Consider the following 23,578-nt stretch of genomic DNA (forward strand, 5'->3'; position numbering starts at 1 on the left):
ACTTTTTTGGGGAAGTAATCAGTAATTAGTTACTGATTACTTTTTTCAAGTAACTTGACCAACATTGGTGGCGACTGAAGAGGAAAAACTATGAGACAGATGTATGCCATGCTCCAGTTTGTTAGAGGAAGTTGGAGTTGCACTTCTCAGCTTACGGAAGTGTTCCTTTAACAAACAAGGGGAATCAAGAGCACTACCCCCTGGTGAGAATTAAGCCTTTTGGTGCTGTGCAGATATCAGTTACATATGTGGTTTTGTGGCTATTGAATGTCTCCTTGGACACTATAAGGCAGCTTTATACACACATACACACACACACATATATATATATGTGTGTGTGTGTAATTTGAAGTGTATATGGTTTTAGAAGGCTCACTTCCAGGAGGGCAACTGCAGTCCTCCAACCCCTTCTGGAAAATCTACTGTTGCCACATATCTCTCCACCTAAGTATTAAACCAGCTACTGCGTGTGACAAGTTGACACATGTTATCTGCAGTTTGGGAAAGTCGACCCGGAGTGGGAAGAACCAACTGAAACAGCAGACTGAGTTCGCACGGGGATTTCATTCTTCGGTACCAGTGGGTGCATTATTTTTCCTGATTAAAAAAAAGTACAGGCTTGTTTGTGTTATATATTAAAGTAAGAGGAGTGCCGAGCATTCCAGTGACATTAGAAACCTTGTTTCTTTAGTGCAGGCTGGGTTTTGCTTGGCCTGTACTTTGGTATTTGCCTAAAAATACCAAAGGTTTGAATCAGCACTCAGGAGCTGTTTTACTGTTTATTGTAATTTAAACAAAATTAGGACATATATATATTTGCTGAGCACATACTTGGATATCAAATGAATCCTCTATTGAATGTAAAATACATAAAAACCCCATTAAACAAGTTAAAAATAAAAAAAGCTTAATGTACTTGGTAGTAAAGGAGGATAAGGACGGGTGATGATACCTGTGTGTCAGAATGGTGGTCTTACCTCGTGTCCACTTAGAGATTTTCCCGTCAGCTGTCAATCATACTGCCCGCAGACCCCGCCTCCTACGGAAACACAGGGGGTTGTCTGACACGTGATTAATTCAGTATGGCGGATCTGTTGGATGACTGATTTTTTTTTTTAACGGCACCGACGGGTCCTAAAACCCTGCTCCGTGGATGCTGTTAAGCAGCGGGAGAACAGCAACAGCTCCCAGCCAGCACAGCTCGGTTCAGGTACTGTTTCTGTTCCGTGTTTGTGGAAAAATAAACAGTGTTTGCTTTGAACGTTTAAGGCACATGATTGAAAAAAAGTTAGCGATGTTTATCTCTGGGGTCGCTGCGCTTTGCGTCTCCCCGAAGTGAGCTGCAGTCGTGGGGCAACTCCACTTTACTCTGTTTCGTGTGGGTTTGTGGGTGTTTTACAGTCAGCTGAAGGAAGCCGTGAGTGTTGCGCAATAGATGCGTTGTTGCTCACTTTCAGCAGTTTGTAGTAGGTGATCAAAAACAGTGTGTTGTGCAACATTGTTGCTCAGCTTTCAGTTCGGTAGAGGCAGACTGCGGTGAGAAGCGGACTGTTATTAAAGCGTATTCACGGTTTCTGCCTCGTGTTGGCACACTGCCTTCATGATGACTTTGAGGTTACAGCGAAGGGCTGCCAGATGTTCTGGGGAGGTTTCGGCGCAAACAGCCGCGCTTCCAGCGGAGCTGTTCGAGCTCACATAAAGTTTTGTTCTTGTAGTTAAACGCACCGCTTTGCTCCATAGTTCCTCAAGTAACACAGAGACAGCACGGGTGTCCGTGTGCGTGCGTGCGCGTGTGATGGAGGTTTCTGCTGAGGTCGGACCGCGCTGCCGCAGTTCTGGCTGTAAACTTTGTCTCGGTGAAGTGTAAACAGAGCGGAGCAGCAGCAGGGCTGTGCCTGTGCTCTGCTAAATCTCCTGTAAGCCTTCACTAGTGGAAACTATTCCCTCAGCATTACAAGCTCTGGAGCACTGCTGGCGCATGCTTGTAAACTCCAGGCCCCACGGGAACAAGGTCACAGCAGTCCACTAAAGAAATGTCTGAGTTGTCCTCCTAAAGGATGAGTCTGCCGAGAGCACAGGCCAGACTGGTGAAGATGTAAAACAGCATCATTGAATTATGGCAGGATCTCTTTCTACAGCCTGCTGCCTGTTATATTCTTACTCTTTAAGAGCTGATGTTCAGCAGTGTCTGTGACTGAGAACTCGTTAGGCATGTCTGATCTTCTGCAGCTTCAAAACGTCCTCATGTGGTCTCATTCAGTTGTTTGGTGATGACGGATGTCATTACATCATGATCTCAATCCTTTGAAGGTAACAGCATAGTGAAGATGATGGTGTAAAAGAAATAAATGTTTGTGAGCCAAACGCTCGGGCTTCTGGCATCTCTGAACGATCAGCTCTAGACTGTTTTTCACTCTTGGCTTCTCGTGATGTCATGCAATCTCAGACACGCCACACTGATTGTGAGCACAGCAGCTGCAAACTTGAACCTTCTGACTGAGACGGGCAGCCAACCAGAAGAAAGCTGATTTGGGGAGTGAGTTAAATGGGTTGTTAAGACAGTGGATAACCTGAGAGGTTACACCAAGGCCTACTATAGGATAAAAAAAGGGTTATTTGAACGTTGGAAAAGTGACTTCTCTAAGGAGTTGAGTCCAAGTATTGAGCTGGAATAAGTGGGAGAATAAGATGGTTGGAGGATGGGTGTCCCCTTTAAGAAGCATATGCAAAGTCTTGTTGTACAAAACAAACTCTAAACATGCCTAATAAAACTCCACGGGGCTGGCAGCCTGTAATTATTCTTTGGCCACATGAAAAATTCCAGAGGAAGACCATATTATGGCGTTTTGGATTGCAACGCAAAGCCGCCACAAAAAATGTTTTTGTTTGAAATAAATGGTTTTGCATTTGCACAAAGTTTTTCTTTGTGGCGATTACTGCCATTTTGCATTCTACATGCAAAGAGGAAATGTTGACATGGTTGTAGTGCGTGGTAATGATTTCAGTTATTATTATCTAAGTCTCTTTCTTGTTTTCTTTGTAATGATCATGGGGTGTGAAATATCTTGCAGTTCCTCTGGATTTTAGTCTTTGTAGACCAGTGATGATGATTTGTGTGGGTTATTGTAGAATGTGAGTGCGAAACGGAGTCGGAACCTTTTGCTTTCTGGCAAGGACGACCCTACAAGAGTTGATCGACCCACCCAAGACAGTTCTTGGATTTTGACCAGATGCTCTGTATCCATCTGTATCTGCATCTCCGTGATGGGGGTGTACAGTAAGCTACAGGAGAAGCATAAATAATCTGGTCAGATTTCAAATGAAACACCTGTTGTATTGCTTGTATTGACTTTAAAAGACAAAAAGTCACCTGCACATTTGATTTTCCCCTTTCGACAGCTTTACGTGGACTAAGGACTTAAAGGATAACTGAGAGTTTTTAAATCACTGTAAATTAATTGTGAGTCCATCTAACAAAACATCTGCATGGCTTAAACACCTGCAGTAACTGTCTCACATTTTAGACTTTTGTGTTTGTGGAACTGAATTATTCCTAATTGTACTGTGCAATGTGGGATTTTGATGTGGGCAGCACAGTGGTGCAGTGGTAAGAACTGATGCCTCACAGCTGGTCAGCCGGGGCCTTTCTGTGTGGGATTTGGGTGTTCTCCCTGTGCAATCCAAAGACATGTGCATGTGTTAGCTCTGCGATAGACCAGCGCCCTTCCCAGGGCGTAATTCGCCTCTTGCCCAATATCTGCTGGAGGGTGTTGGATCTTAGGCGTTAGTGTTTAAGAAAATAGTTTTTTTTTCTTGTAATATTTAAGCTAAATGAGACTTAATAGCACAATACAGACTGGAAGTCCCGCTATTGTTATTATGTCAGCCATATTATGTCCACTTTAAAGGAATCTGTTGCAGTTAGTGCCATGTGCAAAAGGCTGTAATATTAGGAAGTCTGCATTTTCAAGCAGGACTTTGGGTTTGACAGTAAAGAAAAAGAGAACTTCTGTCTGTCTCTAACACTGGGCTGATTGGGGTAAATGCAAAGTAACCAGTCTTTTCATCTTTTCATCAGGGAAAAAGCTTTTATATGATGGCCTGCAAGTTGTGCTTTTGTTTGTTTGAGTATGAACCGAGAGTGCACTGTGAGATTGTTTTGTATTTCTATTAGGAGCTATTAGGCGGATTAAAATGCTGGTTTTGGGAAAGTACAAGGAAAAAGAGGTTTTTTTTGTTATTTTTCTTCAATCATCTAGTTGATTCAGCCTCTATTTTTTCCTGGAGTTTCCCAGACAAAAGTTGACTAACAAGACAGGTGATATGTCATGCTGATATCTTTTGGTCGTTACTCCAAACTCATGGTACTAAGTCACGTAATAAGAGAGGTTCAAAGTTATATTGGTCTTTAAACCAACCAAGCCTGAGGCAAAATTCATAAAGTACCAGAAGTGTAGGATAAGCATTTCACAGTGTGACTGCTGACTACCAACTGACCAATAGGAATGCAGTGTGAAATGATGCACTGATCAACGTGAAAGAGCCAAAACAAACTCAAACAGTATAGATGGAAGTAAAGCATGCAGAACAAAATAGTTGAGATTCCAACAAAGAAGAAAATCTTGTTGAGAAGCTTTGTTTGTATGATTTGTCCCCCAGCTGGTATCATCACTGCGCCAAGGAGGGTGTAGCACGGAAAGATATAGTGGATGTATAACAGCTGTACATCTTGGCCCCAATTCAGTACTACGCATTAATATCATAGGGAGTACATGCATCAAACCTCTAAGTTCCATGTTGGCTTGTAGTATACTCAGAGGAGTACAGAAATCTCAAGATGTGTAGAATAGACTAGAATAGCCCTTTATTGTCATTGCACATGGACTATGAAAATGTAGGTGCTCCGCATCAACTGTGCTGGGATAAAATATAAATAGCAAACAGGAGAAATGTGTAAAGTCAAGAAACAAGAGAAATGTAGACAAAAATAGGAGAAAGGCGCACATAAGAGAAGTTGCAGTAAGTGACCTTAGACCAGTAAGCACACGGGCTACCTACATCATTACCTTACCAAAGTTCATGAGCACTTGTGTCCTAAGTTTGCCTCTTTTAATCTCTTTAATAAGCTCATTTATCTTGGTTCCATTGTGCTTTGTGAAATTCTGGGTCTGACTTTCCAATTTCCTTCTATTATTTAGGACAAGCTGGCGCTCAGAACGTTTGCTTGTTTGTGGACAGTTTGTGGACGTTGTCACACTAATGGATTCTAATGGGTTCTATTAATGCGACTGTTGTGCTCAGAGACAAATAAAACCCAGCAATCCACAGTCACCCAGTAGGAATTTGTAAACTGGGAAGGTCGTTCCACCAGCTCACTGCCGTTCTGAATACTACTGTATCTTTGATTTCAGTCTGTATTCATTTATTCTTTTATTTTGTCCTTCTCTTGATTGCACAGTGTTTGAGAAGACACTAATATAGTTTGAATGACACTTGGGGAAATCGGCTGCACATGAATCCTTCAACTAAAGCAGCCAACCAGTCAACAGATGGTTACAGTACATTGTTTTTTCTCATTTGGCTTACTGTTATGCAAGTTTATAAAAAGAAAGGAAGCTGGATATTGGCCAGAAAAACAGCAAAAGTAAACAAGAGGAAGATTGAAGGCAGTAAAAAAAGGACTGTGAATTTTCAATGGCCAACTGTAAAGAAGCTCTCAGCCTCAATTGATGTGATTTGAAGCTTGATGAATCCTTGTGTTGACCCCCTTTGGGTGCTGTATGAGTTCATTGCTGTTGACTATTCTCCAACATTCAGCTCTATCCCCAGTTGGTGCCTCAAAACTCCAATAAAAAAACCCTGTTTAGCTCTTTTGTTCTTGTCCTGACTTTGAACCTCTAAAATCAGTTAGCATGTGGTTGGTATTTGGGACAGGCACCCCTGTTTGTTCACATGTTGTTTATGTTACACTGATTGGCTTTGTAAATGGCATTGGAGCTTTGGTTTCATACTCAAGCAGCATGGTCCAAATAGTAATTTGTCTATCAAACCAAAACTGCAGTTGACAGTTGCTTTTCAAATGAGTGTAGTTTAGATTTTAATTCCTCTTAATCACCATATGTTGGTTTTAGTCTCACTTCAATAACCTTCATTGTGCCATGTGTATTTAGAAAACTAGATGCAGATGGCAAAAGTTGCTTCTCGGTATCTGACAGTGTTAAAGTTGGCACATGCTAACCATTCAGTGTTTTCCACATGTAAACTTGCGCGGCTGTAGGGTCTAACGGCCTCAGTATATTAGCAGTATATTTTTCATTATAATTTCTTTAGCTGTCTGTTGGAATGACACCATCACTTTACTAGTAGATGATCCCTTTGCGTTTTTTCTCATTCTTCTGCTGCTAGCCGCCTTGTTGCTGCCCTTAACAGTTTGGGTTTTCCGCACAGGTCGGGCTGGCTGGTTGTTATAGTGGTCCTCAATGCCATTCACCTGCTTATGCACCAAGAGTCTTCTACATCTGTATTTACTTCAATATCACCATCTGGGACTGACGCTGGCAGTGGTGGTCTTTCTTCGTCAGCAGTTGTAACCTTTTTCTGTAACCATGACCTGGAGCACATGGACAACCGGTTCACCTGCTGCTGTGCCAGGCTTACTGATTTAAAGTCAGAGTTGGAGTTACTTGCGTGAAGTATATTTGAATGAATGAATGAATCAATGAATTTTAGAAAGCAAGCATGCACACACAATACTTGCAGACTACTCCCTCCCTCCACAATACCTCCTACCTCTGTTACGGTTGTCAAAAAAATAGATTCTCAGATACTAACTTGACTGATAATACTGCAAATTACTTTGTGATTATGTTATCATTTGCAGCAGTACCAATACAAATGACAGCATCTTGGCCTCCTCCAGTTGACACAAAACATCACACAGAGCAGTTGCAGACAGGTAGGTACACAGCTCCTCCCCTTACCAGCAGCTGAAGTATTTGATGTCCACAACACTGAACAATTTTGAGAGGTCATGAACCATCATAAATGTTAACTTGGCCACCAAACAATAATTTTAGTTGCTTAACTATTAGGAGTTACAAACCCAGCCTCAGGGGATCACAAACTAGTGTACGCCTAGTGTTGGTGTTGGTCCCATGCCTCCTTAATTGGGAGCGCTGCTTTAGGAATTGCATCTGGTATTAAAATCTTTGCCAAATCAAAGGTGGATCTTTCAGCTGAAGGTATTTTCATTTGATAGCAATGTTAGCCATCTGTTAAGTTATTAATTATGATGTTACAGACAGACAAAATTGATAACATTTGTCTCCTGGCTTAAAATTGTCATTAAGGTAGCGGGCTAAGAATGAAATCATAGCATTATCGTTCTTGCCTGTCTGTAACATTATAATGACCACTGTCATGTTTTAGTGTTTTGGTGCTCCCTAAGACAATCTTAAAATATTTGTCACATACATATTTTACAATTACTTTTTTGCACTATATACTATATATAGTCCAATCAAAAATGGTGTTGTCACTGTTTGCACGATTCTAACATTTCTTTAAAAAACAAATGGCTGTATAAATGCTATAGAAGAATCCGCCCATTTACCATTTACAGTATCAGTGTGCTAATGTTTGGATTTTCTAAACCAGTAAGAATGTAGGGAAACGTGCAACCTGATAAAATCAGCACACATTGCTTATATTTTGATCCAGAAAACTTTCAGTACAGGTATGTTGATGTTAACCTTCCAGGAAAGACAGCTGTGCATGCTAGGACTTTTCTATTATTAGCAGAAGAGTGCTTTGTTACGTTCAGACTTGTTCATTAGTATAGATTGAAATTTCACTTTAATCAAAGAAAATGGATTTTGGCCCGAAAAGAAGACAAAGATTGAAAGCAGCAAGAAGGATGCTGGGATTTTAATGGGCGGCTATACAGAAGCTCTCATCCTCAACTGATGTGATTTTGAGGTTTGATGAGTTCTTGTGGTCACCCAATGAACTCATGGCTGTGAATTATTCTCCCACAGTTCAGCCCCTTACACCCTGTTGGTGCCTCGCAACTCTAATAATAACCCGTATTAGCTCTTTGTGTTTTTCCAGGACCTCCTCCTGACTTGGAACCCGTCCTAGCGCTCTGAAATCGGTTATCAATAGGTTTGCAGTTTGGAAAGACATCCTTATTAGTGCCCATTTTGTTTTCCTTTCACTGATTGTGTCTATTAATAGCACAGCTGTGTTGGGTTAGAGCTTGGTACCTGTGATGGACAGGCCTGCACACTCAGCCATTGTGCAAATAGCCATTTTTTTAATAGGCAAAAGAAAGACCATTTCAGGTAATCTGTCTGTTCTTGTGATGGGAATTTTGGTTCATATTCCCTTCCTAGTTGCATTAATATTCTCAAACTATTAATTTAAAAAAATAACTCAACATAAAAAGTTGCATCTGGTTGAGTCAACCATCAGCTGAGGATGCAGGAAAAGTGAATTTTCGGGCATTTAGCTGGTGTGCTTCACCCACGTCGGGATATTTTATTTGACATTTAGATGAATTCCAGCATTTTGTGACGTTAACCCAGTAATAAAAACTGTGACTGAAGATGAGTCAGTACATGAACAGAAGTAATGCTAAAATGGTATGTTGTTGAGAAATAAAACACGACCTCCACCACTTTAGGCTTGAATGTTTAGTAATGATTTGCCTTCACCGTAGCTGCATTTAAAACATTTTAAAGTCGCTTAATTTAAAAGACTTTTAATGCAATATCCGTGATGTTATTTGAATTTGTGTAGAACTCCGGTACCAGGTCTCGAGGCTGGTCTCATGATTTTTATCTCCAGTCATTTCATTAACATGTACTCGGTTACTGTTTTGCATTTTGATGTGGAACATTGTGTGCTGTATTGAAGTTGATATGAAGGGAAAGGTGTCAGTAAAATGAGGACTTTAAAGAAAAGATGATTTAAAGAACTTCAAGTGGACGAGGCTTGTGTCATTGAATAGACTTCATCCAAATATCCACCCACTCCTGAACCAGAAACACTGTCAGAAGTGTCTTACCTGGACTGTTCCTCAGTAGTCTAGCTGCTCTTTTCAGATAAAAGTACATTTTGGAGTAAAGAGGCACAGAATCCAATGGATTTGAAGTCCAGCGTGACGTTTCTGTGATGCTTTGGGGTGTGATCTGCTGGAGTTGGCTGCTGTTGGTCAGCTGTGCTTCATCAAGTCCAAAGTCAGTGCAGCCTTCTACCACGAGATTGTGGTAGAAGCTCTTCATGCTTCCATCTGCTGATGAGCTTCATGGAAATCCTGATTTACTTTCCAGCAGGACTAAGCTCCTGTCCACTGTGCCAAAACTACTGTCAAAATAAGAGCAGTCATTTCTGTGAAGGTGCACGCAGGCAGATATAATGCAAGACCTGTTTTAGGGTTTACGCACCCAAAAGTGATGGAGTACAGGTTCTAATTCTTATGACCACAATCTACCTTTTCAAAGCAATGACGGTTTCAGGCTTTTTGGAAGCAGTGGTGGTGCAGTGATTCAGCTGTTCTCGTAGGTCTTTGGCATGTACAATCTAAAACTATGAGATTTGAATCTTTTTTGTTGTTGTTGAGTATTTTGGCTTTGAAAAGAGCAGTTTTGTTCTTAGTGTCTCGTTTAAATAAAGCAGGAAACCTCATCAGCTTCAGTCACAAATGCAATTTTAACATTCAGTTAACGAATGCCTCAAACTTTAGTTATCACTCACGTCAGGAGAAACTGCAGAAAGTGAGAGTCTGCATAGAGAGCTTTATCTAGGGCACACTTTATATACCTCAGCATCAAAGGACATTCTTATATAAACAGGACTGTCTCATTCGGTATATGTTTTGAAATTATATCAGCTGTACATTACCCAGCCCTTGTTTTACACCCTGAACTTCACAGTAGAGCTGGGCGATAGAACGATAACGATATGTATCGCGATATAACTTTTACTCGATAGAGAAATTAAACTATCGCGATAGACCTCGCCGCTCTTGTCCTCTTTTAAAAAAAAAAAAAAAAAAAAGTCAGCCAATCCAAATTAAGTAGCGCAGAGCCGAACCAATCACAGCCGCAGCGTCACGTCGCGTTACTTGTTACGTACAGCACAAGTGCCAAGCCGCACGTGTGTTTGTTTGGGAAGCAGCCAGCGGGCAATGGAGGAAATGAGTGTGCCGACTAGAAAAATCAACCGAGCGTGACTGAAGAGAAAACAGATGATGGTTCCAACGCCGAAGAGATTGTCGAACGGAAGAGCCATAGAAGTTCCGTAGTGTGAAGGTATTTCGGCTATTTCAAGTCTGACAAAAAACAGAGTAGCGTGCACTGTAAATTGTGCCGAAAGCAAGTCTGGAAATACAATAAACTGGTGCATGCGTCACACTGTGCGCCACGTTATTGTTTCGGTGAAATGAATTTCTACAATACTGTTAATTCTACTCTCTGCAGTGTTTAAATGCTTACATATACACACAGTTACTGTCCCTCCACACATACGACTCGGTTCTGCTTCTGTGCCCCAGCTTTGTTTACTTTTTCCCACCGAGGCTTCTAGACTTCTGATTGGCCAACATTTCTGCACGGTTAGTAATATAGCGCCACCTGCTGCTTTGGCATGTTCATAGCAGCGTTTTCCTTCATTTCTGCCTTTATGTGTGGACGGGATTATTTTTTAAAACGAAAACGGAAAATCTCCGTTTTCAAAAATACCCGTGTACGTGTGGACGTAGCCTCAGTCTCTGACTGGAAGCGCTAATTCGTCATTCGGCTTTTGTCAGACTAAAGTAACTGTTAAAACTGTTTGAAAAGCTAAGCTATACAACAAGGAGAGATTGAGAATTTCCTTTTAGTTCTCAGTTTATTTGATATTGACAAAAGTTAGTCAGTTTTGTCTGTTCTTCTGTAAAACAAACTAAGATTTATTTTTAGAATTAATATTTTGTTTCTAAGTGGAATTGACAATTTAGTCTGTTTTCGTTTGTTCTATTTTGAAACTTAAACGCTTTAGCGGCTGCCTTTTGTGTAGTTTGCAATATTTGCCTTTATTTATCTGAAAAAGTCTCATGTTCCTTAAGTACATCTACCCTGTTGAACTTATTATGGGAAATAAATATTTAAATAAAAACAAGCTGCTGATTATTTCACATTTTACTTGTGAGCAACGGCACATTTAAATCTTACAAATATAGTTATTTGGCTTATATCGTGATAGATATCGTTATCGCCTGAAATGAAAAAAACATATCGTGATATGAAAAAACCTTATATCGCCCAGCTCTACTTCACAGATGGACCGACCAGCTCCTGTCAGACACACTACAATATTCTACTTTTGTCTTGGTGGTAATAATAAAGCAAAAAGCTTCCTGTTGGGCCATCCACATCTATTTCAAGAATACTGAGCTGCTATCACACTGTAAAGACTCTACACCTCAGAAACATGTCAGTCCATCGCATACAAGGCACTAATCCCATCGCCAGCTGAATAATTCATAGTCAATTAGGGCTGAGAGGCTGAGGCGGTCTTCATGGAGCAAATGCATTTTCAATGATTCATTTCATGAGCTATGCAAGGGGTCTCTTAATTGTTGTTTACTGCTCACTATCCAACCACATGTTATTTTTATGCTATCGTGATTACTCCCGGCAGTGCTCAGAGTGCTTGGGAAATGAAGTCCATTAAGGGGTCCTGAGAGCTGTTTTCCTGTCAAGCGCCATGAAACGTTTCCAGATCCAAACTTCACTGCATGAGAATAATAAATCTTATCCAGACGAGTTAGCCGGTGAAAATGAGATGCTTGAAGAGATGCAGGTGATGTGTTTTATGGTGCCACAGTGCAGGAAAAAGAAATATCTGCAGTGTTGTACAAAGATCCATTTTTAATGGGATCCCCGTAGAGTAATTAAGATTCCAGGAGAAAAAAAATGAAGTCATGTGGAAGTAGCATCACAACTGACAACAGATCAGCTTTACAATCTGCAACTGGCTGGAGTCGGTAAAGGCCTGTCTTTGAGCTCCATGGTGTATGTGTTTGGCAACAGAGAGAGCAGGAGGAGAAAATGCCTAAAGTCACTGCTGTCACACTATAACAGACTGTAAAAGCACATTGTGTGTGTACGTGTGTGTGTGTGTGTGTGTGTGTGCGCGTGCGCGTGTGTGTGTGCGCGTGTGTGTGAGACAACTCGTCTGACAAAAATAGGTGGTTTGAGCTGAGAATAGCTCCACTGCCCTCCAGTTGGCACCCTGGCGACTTTTTCTGACACCCCATGCCTCAGCAAATCCATCAACACCCATTTTCGGTGTCCCTCACTGTCATCCAAGTGTCACCAGTGTACATGTAACTAAACACACACCCTTATCAGGAATTCAGACTGACATCTAAACCTCTTCCATTGTTGTTTTGCCCAATGGCTTGAAAGATGCTATGAAGAGCACACTCAACTCAAAGAGTGGAAATACTGTGTTTTGACTTTTGTCATAGCAACACATTCATCTTTTTCTCAAAGTCACAAGTGGCAGTTATCCCATCAGTACTCTGACACTTTTTCCCCTCACATTTGACGGCAATTAATAATCTGGTTTCTCAGATTTTGTTCTAGACTTAAGGGACTGTTATGGTGTTTATGGTAATTCCTGATAGCTGAGGTAAGAGCCTGGAGACTGTTGGCAGGAATACGTTTCCATGAAGTTTTATTTTTCTGCGCAACAGAACTGAACGTAGGTATGTGACAGTAATTCAGTTTAGCAGCTTTAAAGAGCGAGCGTGTCTGTTTGAGAAAGAGAAGGGAGCGCAGACGCACTTTGCTGCAGCCGCTGTGGGGTTTAAACGGACTGATTGCAGCTCTCATTACCACATGTTTGTTTTCAGCTCTGCCGACACCTGTTAGACGTGACAGAGGTGAGTTTTAGTTTCTGCCGGTTAAAGTTGAAGAGCCAGAGGCCTCTCTGTGTGTTTGTTTGCGCACCGCTTGCAGTTTTGATTGCATAAGACACACAAACACCAGGCAGTATGAAAAGTTTTCTTCCCCTCTTTCTTCTGCTGTTGACTCAGAGGTGAGTCTAAGCCTTCATGAAGCCTCTGTTTGCATTTCATTTGGGGCTCTACTACAGCCTTTCATTTAGGCAGTGACTTTCCCAGGCCGACCATGCAAACTGTGGGAGCAAACACGGTAACAGTGTAACAGTAATAGATGTGAACACATTTTGAACACAGTAACAAATCAGGTCGATTTCTAGCTAAAAATAAATAAAGAAAAAACAACTATATGTGCTGCTAAAGATTTATCGGGGAACACAATATATGATCCTGGAAGAATAAACAACATTTTTAGGGATTTCTATGAAACTTTATACTCACCACAAATAAACCCATCTAAAAATGAAATTGATCTGTTTCTTGACAACGTAACTCTTCCAAAATTACTAGACAGTCAAGCAATGGAACTGGATTCGCCACTGACGCCAAGTGAACTCCAGGAAGCCCTGATAAGTCTGCCCAATAATAAGGCTCCAGGTCCAGACGGCTTCCCTGCAGAATTCTACAAAGAATTCTGGACAATTTTGGCACCAGTATTCCACAGCATGTTGCAGGAAATCGAGGAAAAGGGCAGACTACCACCAAATATGAATTCTGCCAACATTAGTCTCCTGCTAAAACCAGGCAAAGACCCTTTATTTCCCTCAAGCTATCGTCCAATTTCTCTTTTAAATGTAGACCTTAAAATAATCTGCAAAGCTCTCTCAAAGAGATTAGAGAAAATGACCCCCCTCTTAATTCATCCTGACCAAACTGGTTTCATAAAAGGTCGGCACTCCTCAACAAACACTCGTAGATTACTTAATTTAATAGACTACTCATACGATAAAAACATCGAAGCCATAATATTATCTCTAGATGCAGAAAAAGCATTTGACAGAGTTAATTGGAAATTTTTATTCGCAACTTTACACAAATTTGGTTTTGGAAACTCTTTCATAAACTGGATAAGAATATTATACAATTCCCCAACGGCTCGTATCAGAACAAATGACCAGACATCCTCCAGCTTCTGTCTCCTGAGGGGCACCAGACAGGGATGCCCACTCTCCCCCTCACTTTTTGCAATTTTTATCGAACCTCTAGCAGCAGCATTTAGACAGGCTACAACAATTAAGGGCATAAAATGTAAGAACATAGAACATAAAATCAGTCTCTATGCGGATGATGTGTTGCTTTTTCTGCAAAACACACAAACCAACCTCTCTGAGGTAATTACTTTAATAAACTGGTTTTCAAGAGTTTCAGATTATTCAATTAACTGGCCAAAATCTACAGTTCTCCCCATTAACTGCTCCTTCCATAATTCTTCCTCTGCCCCACTGCAATCCGGAAATATTAAATATTTAGGTATTAATGTCTCTCCTAAGCTTTCAGACTTAACTAAACTAAACCACATCCCACTTCTAAAGAAAGTAGAAGGCGATCTGACTAGATGGAAATCTTTACCCATATCACTCATGGGAAGGGTCGCCACTATAAAAATGATGATCTTGCCAAAAATAAATTACTTATTTTTGATGATCCCTAACAAACCATCACAAGATTGGTTCAGATCTCTGGATTCATATATTTCCAAATTCCTTTGGAAAGATAAACCCCCGCGTATTAGCTTAAAAACGCTACAAAGAACCAAGGATAGAGGAGGATTAGATCTGCCTAATTTTCACCAATACTTCTTAGCCAACAGGCTTCAGTTCATCTCAGAATGGTCAAAACATACCTTCTTAGTTGAGCCCTGGCTAGATGTTGAACAGGCACTATGCAAGGATCTAGAGATTTCAGACCTACCATTTATTAGCTCAAACATCAAAAGACATGAATGCTTTAAAAGTATCAACATCAGCTTTTCTCTAACAGCATGGTGGGAGTTTCTAAAAATAACGGAGTCTTCATTAATCCCATGCAAACGTACACCTATCTGGAATAACCCTGACATATTACAAAACAATAATATGATTAATTTCCCAGAATGGAGTTGTAAAGGAATTAAATACTTAGAACATATATTAGAGGGAACAGAATTTATTCCATTTGACAGACTAGTTGAACAATATGGGATCAACAAGACAAGGTTTTTAGAATATCAACAAATTAAATCCATAGTAAAAAAGAAATTTAACCTCAGTCAAGTTGAATTACAAACACCACTAAGTGCGGCACATTTTCTTACTCTTAAATCCCCCAAATTATTATCTAAAATATACAGAACACTTTCTAAATTAGATGAATCAATATCCCTTCCTACTGCAAAGTGGGAAGCAGATTTATCAGTCAACCTAGACCAAAACTTCTGGTCTCAGATTTGCTTAAAAACTTTTAAATTAATTAAAAATCCCAGTCTGCAATTAATACAATACAAAATACTTCATAGAGTGCACTATACAGGTCATCGGATGTTCAAGATGGGCTTTACATCTTCCAACAACTGCTCACACTGTCAAGGCAATACACCAGACAATTACATCCACGCTCTTTGGTTCTGTCCACCAGTGCAAAAGTTTTGGCGCGAGATATGTGAAGACTTATCAAAGTGTCTGAAATGTAACATTCCAACTTCCCCCTTAGTGTGTTTGTTGGGCAGCTTAGATAATATCACTTCAGAAAAGAATATAGCCCATATGATCTTCACTGCCCTATGCATAGCCAAGAAAACAGTCCTCATGAACTGGAAAAATAAAAATAATCTTAATTCTAACCAATATAGAAATTATCTATTAGATTACATTAGTCTTGACACAGCCTCTGCCACCACATTAGATCAATTGCTCTGGGCCCCTTTTATCAGCTCCATCACCTAGTGGGGGTGGGGGGTCATAGTTTGGTCCCGCCTTCACTGTTGTGATTGGTGAGGGGGTAGGGACAGGCTTAGGGCGTCGGGGGGTTCCCCGGAGGCATCTTCCTTGGGGGGCTCAACCCGGGGTAGCGGTCACGTCCGGTTGAGGGCTCTGTTGGCTCTCAGGTGACTGTTTCCTCGCGGCTGCGTGCAGCGGGGCTAGGGGAGGGTCTGTGCTGACGGACGTGGGTTACTGACCTGGCAACCTGGCTGCCCCTGGGTGGGTCCGGGATGGGCGTGAGGTTCTGGGGGCGCTCCGTCTCTGGGCTGGGGCCCGGGCTGGGCCTCGGGGGCTTGGGTCCTGGTTGGTGTGTTGCCGGGGTTGTGGGCGGGTGGGTGCATGGGGGCCCGGCCCTGGAGCAGGGTGCCGCCGGTGCGTCGAGCCGCCTGGGGGGCTCTTCAACTGGTGGGGGGGATGGTCACATCTTGCAGGAGCTTTCTTCTCTTCAGGAACTCTCTGCAGGAGGGGGAGATACAGGAGAGGTGGAGGAAGATCTCAGCCTGGGCGTTTACCGTCTTATGTAGTCTGGAAGATGTGTGGTTGGTGGGGTGGGTGCAGTTTTCTCTGTGGTGGGGTTGGGTGGACTGTCCAGGGCTCTGTGGAGCCGGGGGGCGCTACTGCACTGGGCCCCGGTCTGATGGGCCTGGGCCCCCCTTCCCTGGCGGGTCGCGGAGGGTGGGAGTGCCTACTGGGGTCAGCGGGGGAGCTGGCCCCAGGGAGGGGTTACCTGCCCCTCCCTTCCTTCCCTCCCCATCTCCAGCTGCCTCCCTCTTCCCGCTCCTCCACAACCACCCACACATGCAGGGCCTTGGAGTGGGGGTATGTCACCAGGGTGCAGAGGAGGCTACCCCCCCCCCCCCCCCCTGTCCCCTTCTGACTGACTTCTGCTCCGCGGCTGCTGGGCGAGCCCTCATCTGGGACTCTCCTCAGCTCTTACTGGGACAGTGGCGCGGCTGCCCCTCTGTTGGTCTTCCATGGTCTCTTGTGTTCTGGGGGCCTCTGGATGTCTGGAGTTTTGATCTCCTCCATACCCGCTTCACACCCTGGAGGACGGGGCTGTGGCCCCCCCACACTCCCTAGCAGATCATTACATGGAGAAACCTTTGGAATGCAAGCATGCTGATCCACACAGGTATGCACACATGGGTATTCACAGACGCGGACTAAAGCTTTCTTGGCTGCTGCCTCAAAGCACACTGTGCGCTGTCTATCTTGCGTGCTGCACAATATCGTTTATTACTTAGTAAATACTGATATCTATGACTAGCTAGTTTATTGTGATGGTGCTTTGTTTTCTCTATTATTATGTTGCTCTTTGTTGTTTGCTGTCTCCTCTGTTTGTTTTTGTTTGTTTGTTTTTTTTTTTTCTTCTCCATACAGGTGACCCAGGAGTTCTTTTTTTTTTTCTCTCTCTTCCCCCCCCTTCTCACCGTCTCTTCTCCCCTTTGGTTTTCTTTCTTTCTCTCCCCCTCTCTCTCTCATTCATTCCCCCTGTCCTATTTATTTAAAAAAAAAATAAAATAAAATAAAAAAAAAGACAAAGGATGAACTGAAGCTCTGCCATCACGTAATGTCGCATACTGCTGTTTCTGATGTCATTTAAAAAAAAAAAAAAAAAAAAAAATAGATGTGATCAAATCTTAAAATGCTTGCAAAGGCGTAAGCTCTGATGCATAAATGTGAAAAATGCGGTGTATTATTGTTGCAGTGCTTAATCACCGATGTACACCTGCTCAATCTCTTTGCTGGGTGTGGCTCAGGCAGTGTTGTGATGACAGTTCTGATAGTGACTCGCATTACTCTGTAAACATGCTGTGATTTTACGTAAAGCCAGATGGTTCAAATGAATCATTTTGATTTGATAAAAAAATAAACATCTTATACAACTTGCCAGTTTGCTTTCACTCCGTTCTCTTTCTTTTAGTCTCCGTTTTAAATTTGCTCGTGCACTGAAAGTTTGGAAGACCCACATGGACATGTTGTAGCCGCCTCCTGTCACTTGAGGGCAGTGTCAAAAATATGTGGACCAACCCGCCCTGTGGGCTACTCTTGTTGCTGTTTGCTGTGTTGTTGGTCCTTTGGTTTAGCCCCTGCTGTGGAGAAGAGATGCCAAAATATGCAACAGAGTGTTAAAAATGAAAACGAATGTCCAGTCTGCCTTTTTTGTACTTTTTCCCTCTTCGTAGTTAGCCCCACTGTTGCTCCCTTGGCTGTTCAACCATCAGCATTGGAGAACATCAGTCCTGTAAGCCCACAAGCTGTTGTGGAAGTTCATCTTCACAGCCCCTGCACAGACTGAATTCCCACTCCTGCTTTTCTCCACCAAATCCAAGCTGTCTAACACCTGCACTGCTGCCCTGAACTTTTCTCTGTATAACTGAGCAGAGTTTTATGTCAAAATGAAAATCTCCAAGCCAGTTGGATTGAATATTAAAGAGTATTTACTGAAGCAGCTCCCCAGAGCAAAGGCTGCGTGATGTCCGATTGTGAGAATGGAGAGGGTATTTGTCCGGGAAATTCTCTGCAAGCCATGTGTGTTGCCTGCCGAACACACTCTCACCTAAACTGAACTCTGTGTTTCCAGCATTGTTGCAGACCGTCTCCTGCTGTGTGCTGCATGTGAGAAAGTGCGACTCAGGACCGTGTCCTAACTTGATTCTTGCCACATTTTCTTCACCTTATTTCTCACTTTTAGCAACAATTGTAATTGTAAGACTGTTTATAACAGATTTACAACAATTAGGAAGTTGCTGTTGAATATTAAACACTTGGCTTTGTTTTGTAACAGCAATAGCAGAAATTGCAGTGCAGTTTATTTTCTAATTGTCAGTGGTTTTCACCAACTATGTGTCAGAATGTCCTGGACAGTTTTGTGCAAGAGACTTAACTGGGGCTGAAGAGAGGCAGAAACTTTGAACTGGGGTCATCAGTTCTTTGAAAGCTGGTTGGCATGCAGGGCTGTCTGTGCTTTGTTGCCTGTGCAGGGAGGAATAAATGAATGGCAAAAACCATAAACGTGTTTGTTTTAAGTTTGTTTAAAAATTTGGAGCATATTGCAGTGATAAATGAGCGCCTGCATGAAATCCCCCGCTTTTTTTTGTATCTCCTCCTCACAGGCTGTTTGGTGAAGCAGTCCAACGAGGTCTTCTTCTGTGGCACAGTGTGATGAATCCATGTTCCTCTTTGGTCGAGCTGGGTAGCGAACGATGGTGACCATGACAGAGGCGCACTGATGCCCTCGCTCCTCTCTTTCCACATCAAGTCTGCACGAGCAACAGCAGCCATAACAATGAGCTCTCACAGTTGCCAAGGTAAGAAATAAGAAATGTAAAATTTAAACACGGCAGTTTATTTTGAATAGATTTATAGCTGCTGTGTTATGGGAAAAGTATATATTCTTTTCCTCCTTAGCACAGGTCTGGATTTTCTATTTTACTTAACTGGACAAAAGGTCCATTGTGTCCTCACTTCCCATCAAGCTCTGCTTGTGTTGGTCATGTTCAGCAAATTGATTTCACAGGCATTTATTAATTGTTGCAGTACTAAAGATTCTGTGTGACACAATGTAGCTTGCTGGCATCACCTTCTATTCTTTTGAAAAGTGTTTGGAGAAATGGTTGAGTCCCTGCCAAAAGGCTTTTCAAAGGGGTTTGCGTCAGAGGGGATTCATGTCGTCACATTACGGGGAAAACTGGCACAGGCCAAAGATATTTACTGATTTCTTTCTTGGTCTTCTTCCTCTTTTTTCTTTTTCTTAAATACGCTGCGTTATGCAAGTGATCGTTGGAGTGGGCCGTGTTTTCCTGTTTCATTTCCTTTTTATTTTGGTCATTTCTGTTCCCTGCTCATGCTCAGAATATATGACATAAATGTAACTTAGCAGTTTTGGTTTTTTTCACATAATAAATCTGAATTGATGACGTTTCTCCAGTGTTTAGTTAAAGGAAGCGTTGTATTCGTCGCATGTTTTTCATTTCATTTGGGGAGGTGGAATTTTTACGTCACAGCTAACAATCTGCTGATGGACAAATCTTTTGAAAAACAAGTGTCAGCTGTTATGAAATGAAATAAAAAATAGGTGAGGGATGATTGTGTTTGCATTAGGCCAGAGCATTCATCCAGTGCCAGACGTTCCTTCTCTTTGGGGAGCTCAGAAATTAAGCTCTCATTGCTCAGTTTCACTTCATGTTAGCAGTTCATTTTCTCCTTGTCGTCCTTCAGTTTGTGCAGTTCTGGTAAAGCCTTTTTCCACGTATGACAGATCATCATTTCCTATTTTTTCAGACCACCACTTAGAGGACTAAAGAGCCTTTTGTCTGATTTAAACTTGGGTGGCAAAGACTGGCATGTTGACATGCTACTTGGCATTTTGGAACTGGGTTTATGGCCTTGGAGGCAGAGCTAGAACACACACACAGAAAAACTCTCTTATCCCTGCAAGACCTTCCCCTTCTGTCTACCCCCCTCTCCCTGCCCTCGTCTCCTCTCTCCAGCAGCAGTAATCGGTGGCAGTCCTGGCTGAGGGGGATCTTGCGTCAATAAATCGTCATGCATAGCGACTCGCCGGCCTGGAACACAAACAGAGAGAGGGGCCGTCTGGTGCTGGAGGCCTTGTATAGCTGGTTAAAAAAGCTTTGAGACCTCTAGAGTCTAACCAGAAAAAATCCTGGATGTTGTATGCACTTGGGTCAGAGTGTATTGTGCAGTCTCAGTCTTGTTCTTGCCTCTTGGACTGGCCCCAGCCTCCTCTTCTGTGATGATATGGATGCTGCTGTTTAGTACTTATGCTTTATGTTTGCAGTCTGGACAGAATGTGTAAACAAAGCAGCCACAAACTTTGACAAAGTGAGACCAAGAAAACTCCCCGCTGGATTTTTTTCTTGCCTTGAAACCATGAAATGCTGGCGGCATCTTAACGGGTCTGCTTCATGTCCGCAAAAGCACCTTAGTCACTTTAACGTAGTAGGTGTGATGACATTCTTGACTAACATATCACTTTCAACATGACAACCACTTGCTTTAAAGTAACTGATAGTTGGAGCTCTGAAGATCGCTTTTTATGGTGTGGAGCTTCAGTGCTAATCAGCAGTGAGGCTTTAACAGCCTTTAAAAAGTTGGGGGAGATAAAATGATCGCAGCGTTGTTTAACAGACCATTCACATGGTTAAAGGTGAGGTTGTTGCTGTTGTCTTAGGCTTAGTTGTGAGTAAAATAATCACTCGGCCCCAAATTTGAGAACCAGCAGCCTTACTGATAATTACACACGTGATCATTTTGGAGACTTCCACTAACCTCATACAACAGTCACCTGTACATAATAACATTTTACATCTAACATTTCATTTCTAATTTACTGCAGACATTGGCTTAAATTGTCGAGAAGGTAGAGACGTGTTTACGTCTCCTGCTACTCTGGCTTTCTCCCACAGTGCAAAGATATGCATGGGTTGGGTTAACTGCGAATTCTAAATTGCTAATTATTTAAATCTGTAGGTGTGAACGTGAGTCCGTCTCGCTTCCTGTGACGACGTAATAAAGTGAATCAAAAGCAGACCCACACTTCCTTTCTGTGACACACACAAACACACACAAAATAAAAGAAGTGATCACAATAAAGGAATCGCACCTCCTCGGTCTTTTTTTAATTTAGACTGTTGGTTTATGGCAGATGGCTGTGAATTATTCATGTTTTTGGGATGACCACAGCCATGTGTAGATTTTATCCCAGAGATTATTCAGTATCAGGGAGGAAGGACGGCACAATAAGCGCCTCATAAATGATGCTGGAGTTGAAACCAGATAAGACTGTTTTGTTTTGTTTTCTCTACTGATCGAGGCAGTGCGTTCTTCATGATCTTAATGATTTTTTTTTTCCCTTGGCTCTCGTCAATTTTGTCTGGTTCTAGCATTTCAGTAGTGGTGCTAATGTCGCAGTTTTAAACTAAAAATGTAGGGTTTCATTCTGTAGTCTTTCCTGGAGGGTCTGTTTCCTGTCAGAATATGAGATACGTGTTTAGGCCTTTGGGGTCAGCTCATTCCTCTAACAAAATTTAAGCCCAAGTATTAGATTTAAAGGTAATCAAAGGCAGCTGCTCTGCAGTTTACGCTCCTGCATTTGAAATAGGAGTAATTTTTAATTCTTTCACTTGCCCTTCCTTCTCCTCTGTCACTCTAATTTCTCAGTCTGTCTCGTTTTCTCTCTGGCTCCAGGTTTTAATCAGAAATTGTAATAAAGACTCTCAGTGGGAGCTATCAAAAGCTTGCAGTGGTGGATTAGAAGAGAGTGGCTAGCCTGGGCCAGGCCACTGCAAGTGAAGTATAATCTTCAAAAAGGGAGCTTAACACCTGCCGGTCCACGCCGATGATTCCTCATTTACAGAGGCCGGTGTCGCTGTATCGGAGAAGGCTCTGGTGTTAATTGATGGTTTAAGTCTGAACGTTTTGAAAGTTGTCTAAAGATGACTGAAGTCGACAGAGTCGAGAGGCAGAGTGAATTAAGCAGGAGCTTAATCAGAGGAAGTTATCAGGGAAGTCGAACACAGAGCGAGGTGGTTCAATTCATCTGGGCTTGATTGCAGCCGTGCACAGAGCAGCTACTGCTATCTAGTAAGAGCTGGAGGAGCACAACGGTACTCTCTCCTATCCGAGCCTGATTGCTGCATTCAAATCGCGCAGCGCGGTTATTGTTCTAATTTATCCTTGGCTCTGCAGAATATTTCTCAATGGAGTGATGGATTGGAATGAGAGCTGAACCGGACTAAACAGAAGCATTTTTAGGAGAACAATGGGAGCTGCTGTGGAGAAATAAGATTACTGCTTCATGATTGTGTTCCCCTCTACAGTTTTCCAGACTATTCCATTCAAGTAGTCTCATTGTCAGATGAAACAAGCGTGCGGTGCAGCCTTCAGAAGAATTTATTAAGCATTCAGAGCTTTGCTGCTGTCGCTGCTGGAACAAGAAGCTCGGTACTGAATTGCGGTTTTGTGTTTTTTGTTATGCATAGTGTTCTTTCACGTAATTAAAGATCATTTCATAATTAGATTATTTTTAGGGCTGTTTTTGGTAGCAGTGACAATGTGGTAATGGATTTTTAACGTCCTCTCATACCCGGCCTTTTGTGTTGATTTTTTTTCTTTTCTTATTTAATCTTTCAGCAGCCGTGCTAGTAAACGAGGCTGTCCTGAAACTTAATACTTGCTGCATGTGACGTTGCTTTGTGGGGAAAAGAAATGAAATGACAGCATGAGCTGACCTTGTATGTAGTTATGGGGTTTTTCCCAGATGTCCGGTCTGGCATAAGTAGTGAAATGAAGAAAATGATTGACCTCTAAGATTAACGCGTAAGGCTTCACATTTAGAAGTGAAATGCAAGAGGGCCCCATTGTCTTTAAGACCTCTGCCCAGCAGAAAGCTCTGAAAAGAATATCCGTGTACTGCTGTATTTCCCATCTGGCTGTGGGATGAAGTCCGCTGAGTTCAGCAGGGGACAGCCGAGAAGAGGGAGGTGGGTCAGGTGGGTCTCTGAGGATGTAATCCTCCTGCTTCTATGAACAAAACAAAATCAAAAGTTCCAGCAGTTACACAATCCCTTTTAGGAAGGACTCTGTGCACCCTGGATCTCTCAGGGCAGAATGAACTTTTCCAGGCATTAATCCGAGGATAAGCCCCGAG

General features: G+C 42.2%; 1 protein-coding gene across 5 annotated transcripts in view; it reads left to right on the top strand.

Moving 5' to 3' along the window:
• The first annotated feature begins 560 nt into the window (after positions 1 to 560).
• hdac4 (histone deacetylase 4) overlaps positions 561 to 23,578 on the top strand; it is a 126,681-nt gene continuing 103,663 nt past the window's right edge. For 4 of the 5 annotated variants that reach the window (XM_024805444.2, XM_004559217.3, XM_076875358.1 and 1 more), the window contains exons 1-2: positions 1,077 to 1,210; positions 19,023 to 19,217. Coding sequence is in view for 3 of the 5 variants with exons in the window: in XM_004559217.3 (XP_004559274.2) it covers positions 19,139 to 19,217 (79 nt within the window). In the remaining 2 variants the exon portion in view is untranslated. Of the gene's footprint in view, positions 580 to 1,076; positions 1,211 to 19,022; positions 19,218 to 23,578 lie in introns of those variants that run through there. The other variant, XM_076875357.1, reaches the window with a different exon arrangement.

This window comes from Maylandia zebra, linkage group LG16 (genome assembly GCF_041146795.1).
Source record: "Maylandia zebra isolate NMK-2024a linkage group LG16, Mzebra_GT3a, whole genome shotgun sequence".
NCBI lineage: Eukaryota > Metazoa > Chordata > Actinopteri > Cichliformes > Cichlidae > Maylandia > Maylandia zebra.